Source organism: Anas acuta, chromosome 25 (assembly GCF_963932015.1).
Source record: "Anas acuta chromosome 25, bAnaAcu1.1, whole genome shotgun sequence".
Classification (NCBI taxonomy): domain Eukaryota; kingdom Metazoa; phylum Chordata; class Aves; order Anseriformes; family Anatidae; genus Anas; species Anas acuta.
The window spans coordinates 5,509,548-5,535,683 of NC_089003.1; the positions used below are offsets into that span (position 1 = coordinate 5,509,548).

The 26,136-nt window shown below is 46.1% G+C and overlaps 1 protein-coding gene across 1 annotated transcript in view; it reads right to left on the bottom strand.

Annotated features, from left to right (window-relative positions):
* NSF (N-ethylmaleimide sensitive factor, vesicle fusing ATPase) overlaps window positions 1-22,045 on the bottom strand; it is an 83,505-nt gene extending 61,460 nt beyond the window's left edge. Inside the window, exons 1-3 of the mRNA XM_068660766.1 lie at window positions 21,906-22,045; window positions 7,449-7,534; window positions 1,919-2,018 (exon numbers count right to left, since the gene is read on the bottom strand). Coding sequence (XP_068516867.1) covers window positions 1,919-2,018; window positions 7,449-7,534; window positions 21,906-21,917 — 198 coding nt within the window. The 5' untranslated portion in view covers window positions 21,918-22,045. The remainder of the gene's footprint in view (window positions 1-1,918; window positions 2,019-7,448; window positions 7,535-21,905) is intronic.
* Between the last annotated feature and the right edge of the window lie 4,091 nt (window positions 22,046-26,136).

Below are 26,136 nucleotides of genomic sequence, written 5' to 3' on the forward strand. Positions count from 1 at the left end.
CCACGTTCCAGACAACGCAGTATTCACTATCTCTTAAATATCTCAACCTTAGAGAGGCACGAATCACAAAAGTATGTAAGTATCATTATACAAGGCTCTGCCAAAATTGCGTTTGAAATGTTGTTCTTCATGGTCATTTACATTTGACTTTTTATCCTGGATGGAACAAGTCCGGTAGAAGGCGTAAATGACTTTAAAAAAAAAAAAACAAAAAAACTCCCCCATGCTTCCTCTCCAATATGTTCACGGTTCAAAACCGGAGTTAGGCTTAAGGAAATAATTCCCTTGGCTAACAGGGATTGACCTGTTAGCACCAAAGCACAGAACAGGAAGTTTTATGTGCTGGTATCCCTGAGAAAGTAAAAACAAACTATGTTTCCATACTTAATCACATTCTTTACAGCGTTTAACCGCACACTAGTACTCCCGTGATTCTTGGGCTTTGCTTGAACCCTCCAAGTTAAGGCTATCACCAGCTTTTGGAACAGGAAGGAAAGCTAAATTCAGATAGAATTACTGTTTTGGATGTCACTGTGGCAAGAGATACAGCTCAATCCCTGTGTTCACCTTTCTGCTAGGAAGTTTGTCATCACCGCACCGCCCCTCATCTTTTGCTCTCTCCAGTATACAAAATTTTCCATAGTTCTTACTATTTCAGCTTGAGAGTTCAGTTTATTACAATCTGAAGGTGGTCATGAACTTCATGTATGTAACAAATGCAGACCAGACTTCCTTAAGGTTCTCAGAGCCTCAGTGTCCATTACGTGACCCTCCACGAATACAAGAGATGGGACTTAAGTTTGCATTTTCTGTAACACTGGCTGCAGTTATCCAAAGGTTTAACAAACATTGGAAGTTAAACCCCAGCACTAAGAACACTCAAGCAGAATATACATCTACCAGCAGCTGTAACGCCTACTAGCAGGGGCGCTTTTTAGGGGCAAGCAAACTACCTCATACCTTAGCAGAGCTTTCTCATATCAACAATAACTACCAGAATCTAAGAAAAAAATCAGTTCTAGACTACAAATACATTTATTTCAGCTCTGTGATACAAATAACTTCTACTGATAGCTGGTTTTCAGTTTTGGCATCATAAATCTTAACTGGACATATGGTAACTTAACATTCTCTGCACCCACTCATCCGGACAAATTTGAATTTGAACAACACGTCAAAAAGCAAAAAGTGGTTTTGGGGCCTATGCCAAGTCATCTGTTGAGGAAAAAAGTCTGTCTGCAGCACAGACACTCAGCAGAGACTCAGCTTCTAGACCAGTTACCAGCAGACAAATACAAAAGCATTAAGCCAGTGACCGTGTTTGTTGCTGTTCTGTATTATGCAACTCACTGTGTAAGTCAGTTGATGGCTACAAGATTAATTTTTCTACTTAGAAGTTAATTGTATCAATTATTTATTCTAAGCATCATTTAACATGCAGTAACTTGACTTAATTAAGAAAGAGGTGAATAGTTAAATCTATTTTATGCATTTAATTGCATATCTCCTCTAGAAATCCTAACACTCAACATAGTAGTCAAGAAAACTTCTTGCAGGTCTTTGAAAGAAAAACACAGCAAAGAAAACCCTCTAAAACAAAAGAAAACCAGAGAATAATTCAAAACCAATAGATGACATTGCTTATGCTTTTCTTTTTGAAAGTTTCTGGTGGGTTTTAAAAAGATTAAATTATACCTTTTCCAGTATTTTCCAGAATATGCTAAACATACAAATGAATATAAACAACCTCGCTTCAGCTATAGTAAATGCCTCTCTGAACTTTTGCTTTCAGAAATCAAATTTGCAGTACACATTTATGGAGGCATCTCCCTCCAATTAGTCTAGCTCTCCTCAATCCAAAACGCAAAAGACATTTTGCTTATTCTCCAGGAAAACAGTAAGTCAAACCAGGCAGTACCTGGGGCAAGCTGAACGCGATGCTGCCAGGAACAACAGAGGGATGGGTTCTCAGCGTGAAAACGTATTTGTGGTTGGGAGAAGTCTTCACAACAACATGTCTAGAAGAGAGAACAATATTTTACTCCAATATATATCCCTGTGCATTCTCCCAGTGCTAGGAGAATTCAAAAGAGATGAGCCAGCTTATGCCTGGTCCTGTAACAGGAAAAAAAATAAAGGCTAATAATTACTATTTAAATTCCCCCACCAGTAGCCTTTTACTTCAGGAATTGCTCTGTACAAACATGATAGAACCAAACTATAACCACAAAGACAAAGGCTGCTATATTTAAAATCAACACCAGGTTCACATCTAAAGCATATAACACCAAAACGATAAGATTTTACCCCGACACAAGTTAATACATGTATATATATCCCAGCTGGAATTTTCATATGAAATAGATGCAAAGCCTATAAAAGGATCTTAGTACATTGGTTAGAAGTTTGATTGCTGAAAAAAAAAATAGAAGCAAGTCCTGTACTAAAGCAAAATCCAATAGGCACTGAGGCTGTCCCTCCCATTTGCTAGGACCTACAGATCCTTGCACAGGACCCAAAGACCAGAAACACTACTGGTAAAACAGAACAATACAAACAAACCACCAGAAGCAGACACAGAGGCAACAACTGTACATGCCTGTCTGTCACTCTCAAAGGCTAAGCCATCAGGAAGGGAAATACCCAAAACCCATGCCTGATAGCTCTTACCATATAATAGGCAGACTTCCTTTTGGCACATGAAAGCTAAAGGAAAGGAAGATGGGATTTGTGCACGCTGGCAGCAGGGGCGATGGCTGAATCAGGTTTGTTCCTTGCAGCCACCTGCAGTTCGACAACCCGCAGGAGGCACAAGGCCACTGACTGCTGTGACCTGTGGTGTCCCCTCTTCCTGAGCCTCTTATCCACGGTTAGAGGCAGAGGGCTAGACAGATCACGCTAACAGCCAAAGCCTGCACTCCCAGCCATCCTCCCATCCTCCAGTGAACATGCTACACACACACACACATATGCTCCACACATCTTCATTTGCACACGCAGTGACTCCAGCACCATCCAAAAGCAGATCTGCACATACATACGTTGGCTACACTGCACATGCACGACAGCTTCAGCCACATGGAGAAAGTACGCAGTCCTCTGAGACTAAAGCAAACGAGTGGCCTGCAGACCAGGATGACCAGCCATCACTAGCTTTAGTGCGCACACAGGGCAGCTCGCGAAACCTTGCAGGAATTTCTGCACTGGTGGCACAACAGGGTAAGAAAGCATTAGAAATGCAGCGGTAGGTTTGAGCCTGCTCCATCAGGCAGACAAGTGATTTGGTTCTTTACTGGTTCTGGCCCTAAGTCACCCACTGGTGCCCCATCCCCAGCGGTAGGGATGTGCGCCCTTCTCCATTTCCTCCTGCCCCAAGCTTAAACCCAGAAACCTGTTAGGTAGTTTGGTTCTTTATAATCTCAGCAAGGGAGAAAAAGGCATTTAAGGTGGCTTCGTGGTCATCGTGGAAGCCTTCAGAGGACTGGAAGAAAGTAGATGTTACTCCTATCCTCAAAAAGGGCAAGGAGGAGGATCCAAGGAACTAGAAGGCTGGTCAGCCTCACCTTACACCTGGGAAGGTGATGGGGCAACTAATCCTGGAAACCAAACGTACTGAAAGGCAAGAAAGCAACTGGGTGTAGTCACCATGAATTTACAAGGGGGAAATTTGTCCTCACCAGCTTCAGACCAGGCACCGGCCGTGTACCCCAGGTGCCCATACCAGGGCCAACACCATCTCAAACCTACCTTAAACCTGGTGACAAGACAGAGCATCCCCCTAGCGGGTCTGCGGATGGCACCAAACCAGGAGGACAGCCTGACCCATCTGGTGGCTGTGCTCCCACTCAGCAGGGCTTCATCTGGAGATGTGGGCTGACACAAACACCACGAAGTCCAACCAAAGGAAACGCAAAGTCCTGCAGCAGCACGGAGTGGGGCCAACTGGCCAGGAAGCAGCTTTGCAGGCAAGGGGCTGGGATCCTGGCACACGGGCTGAGCACGAGCCAGCACCGTGCCCTTGCAGCACCGATGACCGCCAGCAGGTTGGGCTGCTGTAGAAGAGTGCTGCCAGCAGGCCAAGGGCGACCATCCTTCCAGACTGTATGTTGCTCCAAGGGCAATTTTGTTTTGAATTTGTGATAGGAAATAGATACTGCATTCAGCCCTGGGCCCTCCAGCACAAGGAGGACATGGACCTACTAGAACGAGTCCAGAGGAGGGCCGTGAAGATGAGCAAAGGGCTGAGCACTTGTGCTGCAGAGACAAGGTGATGGTGTTGGGGGTGTGCAGCCTGCAGAAGGGAAGGCTCCAGGGAGAGCTTATGGCAGCCTTCTGCACCTAAAGGGGGCTGGGGAGGGACCCTTTTCAGGGAGTGTGGTGATAGAACAAGGAGGAATGGCTTTAAACTGAAAGAGAGGAGATTCAGATTAGGTATAAGGAAGAACTTATTTCCTATGAGGGCAGTGAGGCCCTGGCCCTCACAAAAACCTCTCCCAGCACACTGGACAGCACAGCCTGACAGAGGTCAAACAGATGTCCAGAAAGGGGAAAAAAAAAAAAAGAGAGAAAAAGAAAAAATAAATTGGCTTTCTAGAAAAAAAAAAAAAAACACTATAGCCAAATAATAAGATTAGAAAAGGTCAAATCCTGACAGACTCTTCAAGAACAGCCACATCTCAGCGACAGCAAAAGCAGAGAGTTTCCCACAGACTGCAAACAACTGAAGTATTAAGAACATTCAAAATATGGCAACAGCAGGAAAATGAAAATGCACTTTCCAACATCGATGTTCACCAAGAAGAAGCCTGGAGAGCTCACAGAGACTCGTGGGGGAAATCTACACCTCTTTAACAGCTTCTGCTTATAACCTAATAAAAGGAGTAATGAGTCACCAGGGCCTGCTATTTCCCAAGAGCTCTGATGGATGAAATTGCTGCTCTAATTCTCAGGCAAAGCCTTGCCTGAAACCATCAGCACCAAAGCACGACTGTAATGCAGGTTCTTAAGGGCTCCCAGGGAATACCACCACGCAGTAAGCCTGCTGGCCAGGCTGAGCAAGCCAACAGAAACTGTAACAGGTAACAACTAATGGACACGCAGGTTAGTATTATGGTGGTGAAGAAAGAACACAGCTCTTGTACAGGAGAGGACACCTTGAACATCTTTGTAAAGAACCCAATGAGCATCTTAAGAATTCAGTAAGTATCTGCCCATGTTGTTACAGGCATCCTTCTCGGGTGGATGACGGAAACCCATGCAAATTATCCAGCACGGTTCTTCAACCCAGATAACTAAACTGGCATGAGACAATAGGAATGGTTTCTCCATATAAAAGACAGGAATAAAGGTGAGAAAAATTAGTGAGTTGCCAATGGGGAAAAAAAAAAAAAGCCATTCACATAAAACACCCTGGCCTCCTCCCAGGCTGCTGTCCCATTCACTGTCCAGTTGCTTTCAGCATCTGCTTCTCTCTCCAAAATACTTCTGGAGTCCTCAGGAGAGAAGTATGTCACAGTAACATCAGACAGCGCCACTTACCAAACCAGCAATGCGACTACAGTAATGCATTGCATCCCGTGAACTCCTGCGTCATAAAATCATGATTCATACTTCCCCAAAACACAGGGTGTGGAAAATGAAGCGTGAGAATATCCACAGTGGCATCCCGGGGATAAACCATCTCACTGATCTAAGGTCAGGGTCTCTAGACCATGAGCACCAAACCTAAGTGTGAAAACAAAGCCCTTCATGCAGCTGTTAGCAAAAAATAATAATAATCTCTGCAGCCAGTCATGGTTAGGGCAATACAAACCCAAACTGCTGACAGCACGCACAGTACTGCAGCAGATCTTAAGGATGGTCTTGCCCAGTATATCTGCAATGCAGCAGAATGACTACATCTTTCAGTAGTAGCTGAATGCTGAGATGTTTCTCTGTACTCTAGTCTTATACTTTTGCAAACAATTTATAGCATCTGTTCACAACCAAACATATGCTGCTTTCTTCATAAGCCCCAATTTCTAGAAATAGGCAGCTCTCCTGGGGAGAATCAGCTCAGTCAGAACTGCGGCCAGCCTGCTTACCAAGCAAGTCTCAGGATACCACTGCCTGCACGCTTGGATAATGAGAGGGGGTTCTCAGACTGAAAGGAAAACAGCTGGCTGCTGCAGGCCTGGAAGCTGGGTCCTTCTAGGACATCCACACTTCAGGAAATTAAGATTTTTATAATGTACGAGGTACAATGCTCAGTTCAAGTATTTTTCCAAGTCCATTACTTTGAAAAAGAAAATCTACTTGGGGAAAAACATCATTTGAAGAGAGCAGCACACCGCTATCTTCAAGCAGACGCTTTTGCCTGCTTCCAACTAAAAGTTTTGTTGTTTTGGGAGTGAGGTGGTTTGTGTTCGTTTGACACTGCAGGTGGGGTTGTGCAACCACAGTTCTGTTGAGCAGCAGGAGGCCAGGCCAGCTCTGTGCAATGCAGGAGCTCTCCAGGGTAGCAGCGCAGCTGACTGACAGCACAGAGGCAAGGCTGCAAACGCAGGGCCCCTGCGCTCCCTGCAGTTCACAGCCACTCATTTTCCACCCTTTGCAGAATTTATCTGGGCCAGGTATTTTATGCTAAAGCCCAAAGTATATCATAATCATTTGTTAAACATTGTTTCCCATTTTAAAAATCCAAGCCCTTTAGCCTCCTACTATGTGTGATGCTCCCTCTTTCAGCTGATACTAATTACTTGTCTGCAATCTGCATTCGGAAGTCCTTTAGAGAGCCACCTCGCTGCTGCAGCAAAGCAAGGGAACTGAGTATTCAAATTGGCTTCCTTCAATGCAAAGCCCTTCTGTTCATTCCATGCTGAAAAATTAATGTGTTTTCTGCCTTTCTCAGAAAAGTAAAGCCCAGACTCAGCTTCTATCACTCACACAGACTCGTAATTAAAGTATCCAAATTGCTGTGCCCACACTCTGGTTGTCTTGCCCTGTTATTCTTGTGCATGCAAACCCCTAGAATAAGAGATGGTTTCTGCTGACACTACTCAGTACCCCAGTATGATGGGGAAGCGGGAAGATGCCCCTAGTAACACAATTAAATGATAATCTATTTGAATATTACCCATTAGCTCAAATATTCTAACTATGTAACAGCAACAACAGAAAAAAAAAAAAGTCTACAAAGGCCTGAATTCCTTCACTAAGAAGTGTTTATAGTTACTTAAGCAGCTCCAGTTCCCAAGCTGGAAACATTTCACAGAAAAAAACATTTTTTAATATCTCCGTTGCTGATAAAGAGGCACATCCAAAGTTTTGTTTTCTAAAGGTACAGAACTTTTGTCAATTAACCTACTGTATTTACATTCCCAAACGTGAAATTCCATTTCACCTCCACTCAAATTATGAAAACAATCCCTTTTTGGTTAAAATTTGAAAGAGCAACGCCGCACACTTACTGTCCAGATGGGAAGTCCTTCTCATTCACCACAGCACAGTTTGTTACTGACAGCTCATCGGTGGGACACCTCGCTGCTTGCATAGACTATGAGAAAGAGAGGGAAGGGGAAAAAAATAAAGTAAATATCACCATTGTATTTTTCTCCTTTACTAAGGCAAGTGTCAAAGCTTCTGTAAACCCATAAAACACAAACTGGTCTCACGAGTACTGACGTACTGTGAGGGCATAGTCCGCCACCACTGATAAGTTCCTCTTTCTCTTCATGGTTTCTCCAAATTCTTCTGATCGACAAAGAGGGTTGTAACCAAGACCTTTGCATTACAGTCTAGTATACCCAATATTTCAGGAAAAATACCAAAAAAAAATACCTAGGAGAAAGCCTGCAAGGCAAATGATGTTAATTTGTTAATGAACCCTGGTGTTCATGGAGCTTCCATGAACCTTGCAGCCTGCCTGAAGGTAGCAAAGTGCTCTCTGGCAGATGTTTCTTGCCAGGTAACACCACCCTGGGGCTTTCTGAAAGCTGGTACAACACAGCAGCTGCTGGCAGAGCCCTACAAGCCTGGGTAACCCCATCTCACACTGCTGTGCTGGGTTAAGGGTGCACAATGTGGGGAAAAGAGGGCAGAATGAAGATGCTACTTTCCTGCTTCCCTCACATTACTCAGCAAACTAAGATCTGAGACCTCCATGCTGGATGTATGCACTTAGTGCAGCACAGGGCATCGCTGAAAGGCTGCAGGAAGGCTTAGTTCTGAGCCAGCTGCTCCCCAGCTCCACTCAATCTCCATAAAACTCCTCTACAAATGCATCAAGATGCAAATGATATTTCCTACTCTATAAGAAACATTACAGATCAGTAATAAATAGAAGAAAATTAAGTTAGGCTGCCAGCTCCAGCCTATCGCTACTTAAATATTATTGCAACAAATTTTGTGGGGGTGTATACCCCCCAGCCGTTTTTGTTTCAGTCAAAGGAGCAGTCCTATTTCAAGAGACCGTGTTCAGCTTTTTCCTCTACTTTTACAAGGGGATCAGCAGCTAAAATAACGTGATAGCCAATACTTTGCTGCCCCATCCCAAGAAAGCATCTCGGCAGGGTGGCCAAGCAGCATGAAAGAGAAACCTCACCCCCTTCCTACATCCCCAGCCCCATTTGCTTCTGCAGAAATATGCCAGAGAACAATGGCTGAAAGATCAAAATTGAGCTCAAAATGCCTCTAGAAATAGAAGAAACGATGGAAAGACTGAGATCTCTATTGTTAGCTACAGAGTGAAATTTTTAATGCAGAGCAAACCTAAATTTGACTGCCCAGGATGTCTTTTTTTTTTTTTTTTTTTAATTAGAGTCAAAGCCCAACTAATTGCCATATACAAATTTGCAGCCAGGGCAACAGAAACCATTTGCCAGTGACAGCTTACTGCTAAGGGCAATCTGAAATGGGTTTTCTCTCGAGATACCCTTAAATCCACACACACGTGCCTTGCTGATTCCCCACGCATTGCCATCCTGCTCAGCCTTCACCCCCACAGTCCTCTGAGCTACTTGAGAACTGAATCACAAAAAATTCTTCTCCACGTGTATTGGAGCAAGCATACCCTGCAACAGATCAGCTTTTTATGTAACAACGCAACTCTTCTAGAGCATTTGCTATTTAGAAATGAATTAATTCATTATTTTTACTGAGTAATGCCTAGTTGCCCTTGACATATGTGACAACAGAAAATAAATCTGTTTTCAGCCTTTAAATCATTTTATCTACCAGAATCTGAAGTGTAGTAAGAGACTTTAATTAAATACATATATATATTTAATATATAAATAAATATATTTAAATAAATAAATATATAAATAATATATAAATAAATATATTTATATTATAAATAAATTATAAATTAAATATATAAATAAATTATAAATTATTATTATAAATAAATATATTTATATATTTATTATTAAATACATATATATATTATATATTTATATATATATATTAAATACATATATATATTTAATTAAATACATATATATATTTATATATAGAGTACAGGGATGCTGCTCGTGTCTGTAGAAAGAAAATTCGTGTGGCTAAAGCACACCTAGAGTTAAAGCTGGCTGTGTCTGTGAGAGAAAATAAAAAGGGTTTTTTTAGATATGTGAATGGAAAAAGGAGAACTAAAGAATACATAGGGCCGCTCCTTGACAGGGAAGGTCTTCTCACAGACGATGACATAGGCAAAGCAGAGACGCTTAACGCCTTCTTTGCCTCTGTCTTCAATGCCGATGATGGGCTTCGGGACCCAGGGTGCCCCGAGCTGGAGGACCGGGATGGTGGGGATGACAAACTCCCAACCGACCCTGAACGTGTGCGGGATTTGCTACTCCACCTGGATCCCTACAAGTCCATGGGTCCGGATGGGATTCATCCCCGGGTGCTGAAGGAGCTGGCGGATGTCATCGCGGAACCTCTCTCAATTATTTTTCAACGATCCTGGGAGTCTGGAGAGGTCCCGGTAGACTGGAAGCTGGCAAATGTTGTGCCGATTTTCAAGAAGGGTCAGAAAGAAGACCCTAGCAATTACAGGCCTGTCAGTCTCACATCAGTGCCTGGTAAAATCATGGAGAAGATGGTTCTCGAACGTATTGAGGCGCACCTGGGGGACAAAGCAGTCATTGGTCCCAGCCAGCATGGGTTTGTGAAGGGTAGGTCCTGCCTAACTAACCTGATTTCCTTTTATGATAAGATCACCCGTATGGTAGACCAAGGGAAACCAGCTGATGTGATTTTTTTCGACTTCAGCAAGGCTTTTGACACGGTTTCCCATAGGATCCTACTGGACAAAATGTCCAGCATACAGCTAAATAAAAACATCATACGATGGGTGAGCAATTGGCTAACGGGCAGGGCCCAAAGGGTTATGGTAAATGGGGCTGCGTCAGGCTGGCGGGCGGTCACCAGTGGGGTCCCTCAAGGCTCCATTTTAGGGCCGGTACTTTTCAATATTTTTATAAACGATCTGGATGTAGGAATAGAAGGCATTTTGAGCAAGTTTGCTGATGACACCAAACTTGGAGGAGTTGTGGACTCGAATGAGGGGGGAAAGGCCTTGCAGAGGGATCTGGATAGGTTGGAGAGCTGGGCGATCGCCAACCGCATGAAGTTCAATAAGAGCAAGTGCCAGGTCCTGCACCTGGGACGGGGAAACCCTGGCTGCACGTACAGACTGGGCGATGAGACGCTGGAGAGCAGCCTAGAAGAGAGGGATCTGGGGGTCGTGGTAGACAACAAGTTGAATATGAGCCGGCAGTGTGCCCTGGCAGCCAGGAGGGCCAACCGTGTCCTGGGGTGCATCAAGCACGGCATCGCTAGTAGGTCGAGGGAGGTGATTGTCCCGCTCTACTCTGCGCTGGTGCGGCCTCACCTCGAGTACTGTGTGCAGTTCTGGGCACCACAGTATAAAAAGGACATGAAACTGTTGGAGAGTGTCCAGAGGAGGGCTACGAAGATGGTGAAAGGCCTGGAGGGGAAGACGTACGAGGAACGGCTGAGGGCACTGGGCCTGTTCAGCCTGGAGAAGAGGAGGCTGAGGGGAGACCTCATCGCAGTCTACAACTTCCTCGTAAGGGGGTGTCGAGAGGCAGGAGACCTTTTCTCCATTAACACCAGCGACAGGACCCGCGGGAATGGAGTTAAGCTGAGGCAGGGGAAGTTTAGGCTGGACACCAGGAAGGGGTTCTTCACAGAGAGAGTGGTTGCACACTGGAACAGGCTCCCCAGGGAAGTGGTCACTGCACTGAGCCTGACTGAATTTAAGAAGAGATTGGACTGTGCGCTTAGTCACATGGTCTGAACTTTTGGGTAGACCTGTGCGGTGTCAAGAGTTGGACTTGATGATCCTTAAGGGTCCCTTCCAACTCAGGATATTCTATGATTCTATGATTCTATGAAATATTCTTGTAATAAAAAATCGTGGTTATCAGTGGACTTCTGAAATACACACCCTGCCTGTTAAGGCTCGTCACCTGCAAAAGCATTCACTGCTTTATCAGTTCACCTTTCATTTGCGAGGGGACTATTTTCCGAAGAGCATGCCCTGATAAATGCATTAGGTAGGATATTTCTGGAGAAAACCATCCACAGAGCTCCTGGATTAAGCCTTTTTACAGCACTAGTACTCAAATGCGTTTTTAATCCTGGCTGACAAACTGCTTCCTACACGAACCACGAGCGCCTGGCAGAGCTGCCACTCCTCTGCGTTATTTCTGTCCGCCTCTGGGAACGTGCAAGCTTTGCTTTAAGGACCTGCATAAATATAAAGGAACGCATTTCAAATCCAGCACCAAGTGTTCCTTTCCCCAGCTGGACAACACGATAGATGCGTGGTGAACCCGAGCTTCTTCTGCAGCAGTACCAGCACGGCCCATGGCAGCCATCCCAGTGCCTCCTCCTGTGCTTGGCACAAGCCCGTTTCTCCCTTAGCACCGACCACCATCTCCCGCTGTACCCAGCAGCTTCGCTGTGCTCCCAGCTCTGCAGTTCGTACCCTCCACAAGCTACAAAACGATTTCAGAAAACTTCATTATGTTATCAATACACAAGCGTTTTTAGCACCACGCAGCTCGCACAAGAAAAGGATGTCGCTCAACCGAAGCAGGTTTTCCTGAGTGTCCAAGGGACAATTTGAGGAAATCCGGCCATGTAGAAGACAACTAAACCAAAAAGCACCCAGAGAGGACGGAGGAACACACAGTTCCAGAGGCCTCCTCTTACCTCCCCACTCATATCCTCAGCACCACTACAGGGGCACTTGTCTGTCTAGCAATTGAGCAAGGATGTGGGCACTGGCAGCTCCTGTGTATGGTTTCTGGCATAAAGGCACGAGTCCAGGGCGTTACAGGAGCTGCTGGAGCCCAGCAGGCTGCTCTGTGCTATAGTGGCAGTGCTGTAAGGGAACACTTGGAGCTCTCACAGTTTGGGTGCCCCCAGCACAAGCTGAAGGCCATGCCTTTCCCCAGCACCACCCAGCAGCAAACAGAGGGAGCAAAATCCCTGCAAGTATGTTTAGGAAACCTTCAAGTATATTTACATAAGCCCTTTTTAAGCTAGTTAGTAGGTTACTGCTAGGAACTAGTCAAGACAACACGAATCTCAGTTCCAGCAAGGCACCAGAGCTGATCTTGCAGCAGAAAGAAAACGGCACCTGCTGCATGCCACGGCTGTCACCGCTGTCTTGAAGGTGACCCACATACATCTTCCCAGGTCCCGTGCCCACGACAGACACTTATCAGGCTTAAAGGAGCAAGAGAAGTCTTCTCCGCCTCCAGCTGCTGCTCTGATTTATCCAGGGAGAGGACTCCAAGGACAGGGAAGCTCCGTGGAGGTGACTCCAGTTCGAGGCGGTGCCTCCTTCCTGAAGCATCCATCACCCCCTACGGTACTGCGGTACCGGTTGCCAAACCGTACCTATGCAGAGCTCTACTCCAATAACACCCCTGTTTGCCAAGAGAAAAATGTGACTGCACAACGCATTGATAAATCTTATGCTGAAAGACAGACACAAAGGACCTCACCCTCAGATTTCTGACACAGCAGCAATGTTGCCTCTATTCCTCTGCCACTGATGCTAGCCATGAAGATGCAGCACTGGGAGGCTCAATGATCCTGACATGTTTTACTTTTACAAAGTAAAACTTACCCCAAAGAACAAATAGCTTTCTAACCGAAGTGAATACCACGATGTCTGATCTTTCAGAGACTGGTTTTCAAAGTTGCACTGATTGCAGTTTTCCTCAAGTAAAACGTGACACTGAGCTGTCCTTGTCTTTTGGGAGAGCTCAGCCCAGAAAGCAATGTGAAGTTATTTGGGTATTTTCATGCATAGATAAAAATGCCTCTTCTCATCCTGAATTGCAAGACCAGCATCCTAAGCAAAAACAAAGCACTGCACTAACTGGGAAAGAGAATGAATAATAAGATCTCTGGAATATTACAGAAGAGGAGCGTGGGTGAGCACAGAGCACAAAAAATATGGTTAATATTTGTGAATTGTTAAGGCTGATGATAGAGGAAGCTAAAGAAAAACATGTTTCCCATTACTCAGACCCCACAGGAGGTTAAGTTGGCGGTACACAATAGCAGTGAGCAGTGAACTACCTGGCAGTTGTTGGCGAAAACGTTAAATGCTAAGGCAAAGATGCTCTTCATTTGAAACAGCTTAACTCATTTAATGTTCTTATCCTAACCAGGGGATTATGAAACAGCTTCTGAAGCTGAGGCAGGTTTTGCTCTCTGCACTAGTTGTTTATACGACAAACATTGTTAAAGCATTGTATGTTTAAAATCTTTTGTGCAAAAACATATGCACATAGAGGTCTGCACGTATATCTGTGTGTTCATACACGTCATAGCTGCCACGCAGATGTTGGCAAACAAGTGCTAGGCAATGTCAAACAGCTCTGAGTAATAGAAAGTGAAGTTTCCTCTGCATCTGTGTACAAACGGGGATTGCCTGTTGCAAAAAGCATCTCAGCTCTCCCGTGCCAGCTGTTAGGTGCCAAAGTACCTTCAGGCCTCTGGTCCAGAGCAGAGGCATGGATGAAGAAAGCCGAGTGCCCACTTACCAGGGCAGAAGCGGGTGCACTCCTGCCTGCTGGCTGCGTGGGACCACGGCTGACTCAGGCAGAGGGGCTGGAAGGGAAACGCTCACTCACCACTGCAAATAAAATCTGTTGAATATCAAAATGGAAACTTAAGATACTAAAGGAGCTCTGAAGAAAAACAAGAGAACTGAGATGCTGCAACGTAAAACCCTACAGCAATATGTAAGACTATGTTCCTGATGGAAAGCAGGTGTGCATGAGGCATCGCCCAATGCAGTTTGTATTGAAAGATCCAACGCATCAAGTGGCAACAGAATCCAAGGAAAGAAAACAACAAAGCAATGAACATTAAAATTGCAAACAGCAGGAGCCTGCTGCACGCAGATGACGAGCACCAGCACTAGCATGCAGAAAGATGAGCTGAGGCAGAGCTGGGTCAGCAATAGCCTGGGAGAAGGAGACAAATTAAGCTCTTCCAGCACAGAAGGCTGGAAGAGGATTATAACTACTTTCTCTCTAAATACACACATACCATAGAGCTAAATAACAGAGACAAAAAATGACTCTACCCTAAAGGACAGAAGAAATAGGTATAGAATGATACCAATGCTACCACTGCTAACAATTGGCAGTTAAGAAAGGGTTCCTAGCCAACAGAGGAAGGCAGCGCTGTAATAGCCTATAGCAGGAAGCAGTACAGACAAAACTAAAATTATGTGAAAATTATGAAAGGGATGACAATATGATGCCTACAACAGGGAGTACACTCAGCAACAGATGCCCTAAACGCTGTGTTTCTAAAATTAAAAAAAAAAAAAAAAAAAAAACTCTAAAGGAGTTAATAACTAGTTTAAGGTTTTTCTGGACATCCAGAAAAATCCTCTGAAGAAGCTCCCAGACTTCCACAGCCCTGCTTGCACAAGAAGAGAACAAACACCTAAAAATGTCCATTTGGAAAGAGTCACCTTGGCATGACAGTTTCCTTTTCTGATCTACAGCCGCGCAAAGAGCCCTGCAGCGCCCAGCGGGTCACGCATGGGGTCCCCCAGGACAGACAGCCCTGAGGCGGCTCCGCACCGTCCTTCCCATCTGCTCCTTGTGACTGCTAGGTTAGTTGGCTGGAAGCTTTTGTTCAGATCTGGAAGGAGCTGCATTCTCCCTCTGTGACAAGCTCATAAACATCGATCTTCTATTAAAAGAGGAATGATTGCATTAGGGGCGGCAGCAATACAGACCCCAACGATCCTTCTTCTGTATACAGATACACGACATACACATTTAACACATTTTCCATTTGCTTCATCTAACAGCAGATGCCTGCTTCCCTCACAGGCCTGAGCAGCAATACAGAGATTACTTCCATCTTACCACCTGAAAGCCATTTTATTAGCACAAAGGCACCTATCTTAGCAATTAGGGGATTTTTTATTTTTTTTTAGTAGGGTGGTGACTTCTGCTTACTTTTTGTTTGCATAGTTTACAGCCAGGTGATGTCAGTTCTGCAGGGAGCTCTGTTACTCCGGTGCTATTTTATTGGGTGCAGTTAAGAACCTGAATGTAGCTTTGGGGATTTGGCTCTACTACAGCCAGTACTTTGCAGTATTATCAAAACCAAAAATTATAGTTCCAAGACTAAATGGTTTGCCTGGTCAAAAGGCACATGAGAAAAAGGGTGCTAAAGGAGAACTACAAGATACCAGCATAGTGTCTATAATCTAATTAAATGGGTTGTTCTGCCCCACAAAGATGTCCTTCTCCGTATCAGTTCTTCACAGTATTATCAGAAAATATATATGGTAGAGCAGCACAGGTACAGATAATCAGAAAGCTGTTCCCTGAGCGTGAAAACACCAGCTCCACTTTCCAATTAAGAAATAATGACCCAGAATACCTGCATTTGTAATTAACACCTCCATTTTTGGAGTTGTTGTTGCCTCACATTTCTTCCAAGAGCCAAGCAATCAACTATTTAATTACAGGGAATCACTACTTGTCGTGTTTCATCTAAACCTCTTTGAAAAACCCTTAAAAGAACAAAACTTTACGCAACCATAAGATATTAGCCTAGGATGCACATCAGAGAACTGACACGCTAGCTGGGAAGACACCTGCTGGATGCAAATTCCTTCCATTTATTTAGAAAAATTACTCAATGGCAACAAAGACAAGACTAAAAATATTCTCTTGAACTTGGGATTTGCCCTGTGGCAGCCTGAGATGCTGCCATCCCTTGCTTATTTCCAACTCAGCCCATCAGTGACGCGCTGTATCCAGCACTGACCTATTCCAGGATGCTGACAACTGTACCAAGTGCTCCCCAATTACAAGCAGCTCATTTCTACAGAAAAAGCAAGTAACTTCACACAACTTTAGGGCATAACTTACTCCAGATTTTTTCTGATAGAAGGTCACTGCCTTGTTGCGGCCCAGGAGACTGCAGAAACAGGTTCTATCTTTTTATGCTGCAAATACTTAACCCTTCTGAACTACCTGCCCTACATACATACGAAAGAGCACGCCAGCACTGGAACAGGGCACGAGAGTGCAAGAAGAGCGATAAATTCAGCCTTGATTTAACAAGCAGTTGTACCAGTTGGCTCCAACCCAGAGGAACAGGATACTGTGCTGAAGGCTTTTCTATTAACCATAGTGGCAGTGTTCCTTGCTTGAATTTTTCTGTTCACAGCTCTTCTCCAACACAACTCTCCAATTCCTGAAAGTCAAGAAACTTGTGGAAATGGCCAGTAAGGAAAACTTCACAAAATCAGGTCTCTGCCAGAGAACAGCCTGGATTTGAGACAACGTCCTGACGGATATGCCTGGCAAATGGCTGCATCACAGAGACCACACTCTGAACTTGGTCTCTCCAAAATATTTCAGTTACTACCTTGTCACTATCTTTCACAGCATTCACGGGTCAGCTAACAGTCACTGCATCAGCTCTCCTAAAGCTTGTCCCCTCAGAGTGTGTTTGGCCAGCAGCCACCAACTCCCACCTGGATCAGAAAAAGACAAAGACCTACCATAAAAAGCTGTATTTTACTTTTCAGATTTCTAGTACATTTTCACATAAAAAAAAATTGAATAAACAAAAATTTTATTGCACTGAAAACCACGTCCTGCCTGGCAGGCAATTTAGCAGAATGTAACCACGACAATTTTCCAAGGACTGCTTTTCTGGAGACTTAAGCAGAGCCGATGTTGTAACAGTTATGAGCTCCTCCAAATTTACAGCAAGGGCATCTCCCAGACCGCAGGGTCCTCCCCTGAACCACCTCTGCGCTCTAAGAACCAAGGATAGGAAGAGAGAAGATCTTGTTATGGAAGAGAGCAGCATTTACAAAATTCACACTTAAAGGAAACCACAAAAGGATTTTTTGATTTTTTCCAGATTTTTTTCAGCTCCTTGGCTACAGATGGCAAATTCTGGCCTGCCTTGGCAAGAAAGGAAGTGACATACCAACATCTTCAAAAGCAGAGGATGAGAGGCCACGCTGACATCTCCCTGTTGCATTGTATTACTCAGAATAAGCTTGGGGACACAGTTTCTATAACGCTACGCCAAGCAACAAATTAAAGGTAATCAAAGATGACAAGGTCAGATATCCCATGGCCACAATCATTTGTGTGGTCTCACAGCTGGCAGAATTTTACTCCAAATAATCTAGCATGGGTTTTCATAAACCAGCAGTCCTGTAAGAACACACAAGTGTATTTGCGATGAATTCACAAGCACACAGCTGCAGAAGAGATCTAAACCATTCAGATTTTGTTTTCTTCCATTTCCCTAAAACACTGCTAAAAAAAAAAAAAAAACCAAAAAACTCTTTACACTATGCTTTTTAGTATTTCCAGAAGTGTAAGTGATGACAGAAGAACGAGTACCACACTAAGAAAGAACCAAGCTGATTCCCAAACGTTTCTTATGTTGCCTAATGACACCTGCACCTATGAAGTGAGGTTCCATACGTAAGCAGAAGAGGTAAGAAATCAGAATTCATAGCTTTAGTAAACATGAAACCTACCCTTGTTATTTCAAAGCTTCTACCAAACTACCCAACCTAAAATTGTCCTTTGACTGCATGGAGTACAGGAGAGCATGCGTTAGTCCAGCAACGTCTCCAGCGTCACGTTACACCGAGGGGTACAGCCTGTCCCTCGCTGCCATTCCCACAACCGCTATATTTTCTCTATCTGACAGTCGATTTCAACAGATATCTGCAATGCATCTTCCGCGCAAGTCACACGCTCTTCTAGAGAGGTTATGATACAGTTCTGCAAGATAAAGTAAAGGCTACGATTAACTGAATGAAACCAAAATCATCTCCAACCAAATACAGATCGGAATTTCTTCTGAGAGGCAAACAGGCCAGTGTCTCCTACTACTGTGCCAACGGGAATACCGTGTGATGCTTAACTTACATATATGAGTCCCAAACAGCAAATAAAAAACACAAAGGTTGGGTTACACAAGTTGCAGCTATCACAGAACTGTAATAATCCTTCACAAGACACACACCAGTCTCTGATGGGTATCATCACCAACTTCCACTCTATCCGGTCAACATTCAGCACGCATGACTTCCTCTCTGAAAGAAGACATCCTGACAGTTGTAAGGGTAGAACTGCAGCCATGTAACCCTGCTTCATTCCCTACGCCTCTCATCTACGTACCTCCTCAATCTGCTGCAGATACAAGCAGAAACACAGCTCGTTCTGCATCAGCAGCCTGACACTGGCCGGAATAAGGCTGAGAAGTCTCTAAACGCACCACATGATAAAAAAAATCATCTGGCCTTTCTACATCCCTTTGAGAAGTAATTCCTAACGAGGTGCACGTCAACAGCCTACAGCACCAACCATCTTCCAGAGGTCCAGTCTCAGTGCAAAGGAACTGGAACTGACCACAGACACAGCCAGACAGCTTTATGCGTTCCCTCCTCTCTCGCAGATACTGACCGACGTCCTTGCATGCTCAAGGGGCTGCCTGCGTACCTCGTGACTGCATGCAGAGATACAGGACAAATTGGAACAGAAGCAGCCATTATTTCTAATCAGCATAAACTATTTTTCCTGTAAGCTTCCATCACCATTAACCACTGTATCCGCCTTGCAACTGAGGAAAGCCAGTGCAATTAAGGGAGTAGAGGAATATATCTCAAACTGCACTGGGCATTAATAATATTTGCTCTATCATTTGTATACATTATTTAAAACGTTACCAGACGATTTTGTCTCTCTTCTATCTCAAGAAAGCCATTCATTTCTGTCTGCAGAAGTATGCATGCAGAAGTCAAATCACCGGAGTCTAATAAAATAGACTAAGCTCTAGGTTGCATTGCAGGACATTTTTTCAGGCCATGTGTACTCACATGGCCTGAAAAAATGTTCTTTCTCTATGCATTCTGCAGGTTTAAGCACCTTTTTAAAATGTTGACAACAGAACAGCATCAGTGTTCCAGCATCAGACTCACCTGCTGTATCTAGAGATATCACACACCTCCATCCTCCTACCCACTGTTCCTTACTTACATAGACAAGGATCACAACAGGTCCAGTATCACATCCGAAACGTATGCTGTTGCTTGCTCATCTGACCTCTGCATCATTTTTCGAGCTGTTGCTATCCCACATGCAAGCTGGAGGGAGCAGACAGCTTGTTTATTAATTTACATTAACAGCATTCACCATAGTGCAAGATTGGACCAGGCTCAGAAAACGGTATGAAACACTTTGCTTAAGAACACTCCTCACGGCATTAAATAATCTGATAATTCCGCAACAATTATATTTATAGATAAAATTCATGAGAATACTGAATAGCAAGAGACTTCCTGGTAACCCAAAGAAAGTATCACCCTCTTGATCTGCCAGATTACATGACAACGAAGCTCCAATCTTTCTCCTAAATTTGCATAAATCCCCCCTTTTCTCCACAACACATCCAAGTTAGCCAAATAAAGGCAGATTATTCAGGTTCTTGTGAGCACAAAAGCACAGAAAGAGCTCACAGAAGCAGGAAAAGTTGGGGATGATCCCTCTCCTTACTCCCTGCAACCTCAGTCACCACCACTCAGATCATTCATGAAGCCTTTCCAGCACACCAGGGCAACCGAAAACTAACCCAGCAAACTATGTGGATGGTCCTCTGTCAACTCAGCAAGCCAAATAGGCGCAGGGTACCCAGCAAGCAGGGATAAGACAAGACAGCAGCAGCAGCCAGATTAGTTTAGGCTACATGGAGTATAAGAACAGTATCATTTATTATGGCTAAAATGATCTTACAACAGATGAAAGCACTGGGCTCCTGATTTTGGCAAGACAAGAAAACTGAAAAACGTTAGTCAAACAGAACACAGATTCCTCCTAGATTAGCTCCTGGGATCACTGCAGCAAACATTGGGATGACGAAGAAAGGTAGAAGGAAGAAAGTGCAACCACAGATCTGGAGCAAGGACAGAAGAAAAACTCTTCATAACAGAAAGACTGCATTAACACTTTTTTTTCCTCAATTAACAGCAGCATTTTTGAGGTGGCACTCCAGCAGATCTGCTCACCTGTGACGCATAGCTTATCACCGGGCCAAATTTTTCCCCACTGCTCTACACCACAACACTGCACCATCTGCTGTTGCTTCCACCAGACAAAAACACCATAGAAAAAAAAAGCACCAGAAAACCTATTCCCCAATCAATGAAACTGTTGGGTCAAGACAGAAGACTTCAGCCTGAAGCAGGCAGTAACGGGAAATGTGCCTTTCACAAGCTGGTGTCCAGCAGAGGATGACTGAGCTCACGGCACAGAGCTGAGCAACCTTAACTGCAGCTTGCAGCTCTTGGAGGTTGGACCTGAAAACAGAGGGGATATACCAGGCAATACCAAAGTAATTTAACAGACAAGATTGTCATTTTATATTTTAAGGCCTTTTTGACCACTTGTTAATTTTACCTAAGCAGTCAGTCACTAACGATTTATTATTATTTTTTTAATAAGTGTGCAGTAAGACCCCGCACAAACATTAAGGGGTGTTTTAACACAGCATAGCTTGGACCCACGTCACAGGATGGTGCTTGGCCAGCGCCCACAGGCCAGAGGACTCAGTAGGGCCACAGAAAACCCACCCCATATCCCACCAGGGCTTCAGAGCACCCCGAGGGGACCCAACAATCCCACCCCACACTCCACAATCAGGAAAAGGCTCACCTGGGGCACCCCAAAAACCTGCTCCCCACAGCGCTAGAGGGCCATTATAACCTTACAGCATCCTTAGGGAACCTTAAAGCCGCCCCCAAGCACCAAAGTACCATCGGGGCTCTTAGGGGAACCAATCATCCGGCCACAAACCCTGTAGAGCGAGGGCACATCCAAAGCCTCACAGTGCTCCTAGTCACCCCAGAACCTCACCCACAGCACCGAGGGATCACCAGAGCTTCACAGCACCCTCAGGAGACCCTAAGACAGCCCCCTGCTCCCCCGCAAGAACCCCACCTCACCCTTGAGGGATCCTAAATCCTATCCTGCACCCCAAAGGGAGAGAGGTCACCAGGCTTCACGGTACCCCTGAGGAAACCCCCTCGTCAAGGGGTCACCACGGCCTCACAGCACCCCTGGAGGACCTCAAAACCAGAGAGCCCCCCACAGCCTCACCGCACCCTCAGGGACCCCCAAAACCCCACTATCCGAGGAGAGGGCTCACCACCTCCTCCCGGCACCCCACCCCTACTAAGCGACTGCCCTGCGAGAAACCACCTCTCCGTAAACCGCTCAAAGAGGAGAAAAGCGACCCGAAGGGGCCGCACCGAAGGCGGCAAGGAGCCGCGTTCCCCCCCCCCTCCTTGTCCTCCCCTCACTCACCCGCCCCGCCATCTTGTCGCTGCCCTCAGCCCGCAGCGCCGCCTCTCAGCCGCTCCGCAGCGCCGGGCCCGCCCCGGAGCCGCCATGGGGCGGCGCAGCGCAGGCGCCGGGCAAGCAGCCGGGGCCCGGCGGTGGGCCAGGGGCTGCGGGCACCCGAAAAACCCATAGGTTTTTCGTCCCTAAGGGCTGGAGAATCGGCCCACGGCTCCGAAGGAGCGTAAAACAAACCCTGGGCAGCAGCAGGGAAGTGGGAAAATGTAGAGAGAAACAAGCCCACAGGGAAAATGTAGAGAGAAACAAGCCCACAAGCACCGAGGGCAATGCAAGAGGTGCTCCAGGCACGCTGCACAAGTTCCCCTGCAGCCTGTGGAGAGGCCCCTGGTGGGGCAGGCTGTCCCGCTGCAGCCCCTGGCTCCAGACCACATCCACCTGCTCCACTGCGGAGATCAGCGGAGCAGATCTCCGCAGTGGAGCAGGTGGATGTGGTCTGGAGGAGGCTGCAGTCCGTGGAGAGCCCCCACGGGAGATGCTGCCCATGGAGAGGAGCCCACGCAAGGGGCAGGGGGTCTGGGGGGAGCTGCTGCCCATGGGGGACCCGTGTTGAGGCGGTTGGACCCCTCTGCGCTGCCCTTGTGAGGCCCCGCTGGGAGCACTGTGTCCAGGTCTGCGGCCCCCACCACAGGAAATAACACTCCCTGTGCTGCCCAGGGGAAAGAGGTAGAGAGGCAGGTGGATGGAGGACAAAGGTGATTTTTAAGTTTGCTTTTTGTTTCTCACTGCTCTACTGCTAGTACTAAGCAATAAAACATATTTATTAATCTCCCTCTGTTGAGTCTGTTTTGCCTGTGACAATAATTGGTGAGGAATCTCCCAGACCTTATCTCAACCCGTGAGCCCTTTACATCATATTTTCCTTTCTCTTCCTTTGAGGTGGGGAGTGAGAGCAGCACTGGGAGCTGGCAGGGTGCGGCAGGAGGTCAACTGGCTGCAGCAGGGGTCAGGCAGGGCTCAGAGACCCTTCGCATCTCCAGGCCCCTGGACAAGGAGTTTTACAGAGCTTTCAATGAGCAGTTTCACAATTCCTTGTGGAATAAGAGGGACTTTAATCTTTCAAAATGCTGCTAGGAGGCAGTGCATCATTTAGCAGCAGATAATACTTTAAATGGGATGCTGTGGCATTCTCCAATAATTGGTAAATCCAATTACTTACCTTTTCTTGAACTGCCTTTCCATTCAATTGCATATGGTTTATACTAACAGCATCTTGCCATGCTGTGGTTTGTGTTAAAAATTACAGCTGGGTGCAATCAGAAAGCCAGGTAAGAGGAGTTTAGCACTACTACTCCAGTCTCGACCAGTGTGCTGGAGCCTGGAATCAAGCCCATTCTTTGGCAGGGAGGGCCAGGGGCTTGTAAAGCAAGTTGCTTGGCCTTCACTCCTGACATGGCTGTTTTCAGCCCATGCAAGTCTTGCTTCTACAGGCAGCTGGCGTAGTCTGGTCCAATTTGAGTACTCACTGAATCTTGGCAACCAGACTTCTGGATATGGATCTGCATGGGGCCCCCCCATCCTGGGATTTGGCTGAAGCAGTGCTTCTCTCTTAAGAACAAATCATATCGGGTAAACTGTCTCACACTGAGAGATGAAGAGAGCTGCATCCCCCAGTGTAATGTTCCATGGGAGAATGAAATTCCAATTATGGTCTTTTGTCTTGACTGCTTTGTAGGAGGAAGGCAGCAAACAGTTGGACTCCAAAGCAAGGTTCAATACTGTCTCCAAAGCTGACCTCAATGGCCTGGAAATCAATTCTGGGCACGAGTTCTAGTGCATTAGCAACCTGTTACATCAACTTCCTGTGCAGGGCTTTGACAACATAATAAAATATTAATATTGATTTAACTGCCAGTTAGCTGCCTTGAACAGGTAGTAATGTCAGTGGTAACAGAGCGGGGAATGCAGACTTCATGCAGGGGGAAAACAGGGTCCCTTCAGCAGGCAACTGTAAGCTGGTGCTCCAGGAATCTCCAACTAAGAACTGACAGGTATGGCTGCAATTTGCTGTGTATTGTTGGTGGACATGAGCTCTGCCGAGTTAGATGCTTTACAAGGACATCAAGACTATGGAAATAAAAGCAGCAACTAAAAACATTTTGCAGTGGCTATATAGCTAACACCTGCAGTAGTGCAAATAGCCTGTCAGCTTAGGGCAGGTACCTGCTGGGCAGTTCTTGCTGGTGGGGGTTTGCTTCGTGGCCTCAGTTAAATGTAAAACCAGCTGTGAGGCTGACATGTAAACACCAGTCAGATGAAACAGCATTTTCCTCTGCAGTTGGCAAAGCTGCCTGGCCTGAAGGGTCCTCCTTGCAGGAGTCAGGTACCATACTGCTGCACCCCAAGCTGTGAACTCTGGCTAAACAGTGTAACGGGGGGGATTTTCTCAGCACTCTGAGCTTCCCAAAGCTCTCTGTCCTATGGCCTTGAAAAGTCTCTTACAGAAACAAGCACAGGAAATATGACCTCTGCATCTGCAGGGAGATAGTCCTGTTATGGACCTTTCAACAGCTCACAGCCAACTTATATTATGGTCTCGTAACACCTAAGACCCCAGCCGAAGTCCAGGCTGCTGGGCAGATTTCGATTTGCAGCAGCTCTTCCTACTTTAACCGAATGTGCTTATGGCTCTTAATAAATGATTTTGCAGTGTGCGCAACCCATTTTAATGCACTATTATTAACTTAGTAGAAAATTTGCAGTCTCCAAGACAGAAAACGCTGGTTCAGTCATGTAAAATCTGGCTGCTGGCAAGTAATACCTGTTGAGTCCCTGCTTTGCCCTTACACAGCCACTAACGAATCCATTGGGGCAGCCTTTGTGGCCCAGCTCCTCCGGAATCAGGCCTGGGCACTACTACAGAGCCCCCAGCTCCAGCAAATGGTAGAAGAATGCTCGTGGCACTGGGACCTGTGGGTTAAGCCTTGGAAATCCAGTGCCAGCCTGGTTCACTGATTGTTACTGCTCTGGATGGATAGAAGAAGGGATGGAGCAATGGGTGAATGGAAGGTGGAGGGAGATGGAGATGTGGAGAGAAGGGTAGAGGGAGGGGAATAGGTGGAGGGCTTGAACTGAGGAGAAAGCAGGAGAAGGCTGGAGGTGGATGAGTGCACAGGGAGGCAGGAATCACCATGATCGTTCTTGGTGTGTTAGGGACAGCACCAGGAGCCCTTCCCTCCATCGCACTCCAGCTCCTCCCCAGCAGGGCCTGCCGCTCCTGGGGCTCTACCTGGCCTCTGTCTGTGTAGTCCTGTGGTTGGGGAGGAAGGATCCTGCTCCAGCTCGAGCTCCAATCTCAATGCAGAGGGGAGACTGCATGGGGATAGATTGCATAAGGAGGGAGGCCTGGAGGCTGCTGAGGGCTGTGGCTGCTTGGGCTTCAGGATGGGATCTGGGGAACAAGAGGGCACATAAGGAAACGGCAAGGGTAGGATGTCAAGTTTGTCACTTGGCCTCAGCGTCCCCATATTTCACCTTTATTTTTAGGGGGGAAAAAAAAAAAAAAAAAAAAAAAAGAAAGCAAATCTTCCCAAACCAAACACTATGGCCGCACAAGTTTCTCTTGGATTTCTGTGGGGCAGGGAGTGAGGGGTGATGATGCTGGAGAGCTGTGAATGTTACAGAACCAACACCTTCACCGCTCACCCTGCGGGCTCCCCAGGCAAAACCTCTCGGTCAGGCAAACACCTGTGAGCAGAATCCCAGGGCAGGCAGGGTGACCCCGGTCCCTGGTGAGCTTAGGGAGGCGCAGGGGGCAGGATCAGGCCCAGCACAAAGCATTTTGCAGCAGCCAGGCTTGTCCCAGTGACCTGCCCGTGAACGTGCACAGGGCTGTGGTGCGCTGAGGGGAGCGCTGGAGGTGGGCTGGGCAGGGATGGGAGGGATGCATCAAAAGTCATCGAGTCATAAGAAAACATCCGTGCCTCTATCCAAAAAGAGTCACCGTGCAGTTACGGCAGCAAAAACAGCATCCCTAGATTGCACAGCAACAGCTGGAGCAGTGAAAACCAATCTGGGATTGGTTTCAGGGCTTTTAGGTGTTTTGTTTTTTGTTTGTTTGTTGGTTTTGTTTTTTTTTAGGCATGGCACAGCGGGCACTGGGAGGGCTGCCCACAGACCCAGAGGGCCCCGGGAATGCCCTGCTGCCAGTGCCCGGCATAGAGCAGCCGCCGCGGGCAGC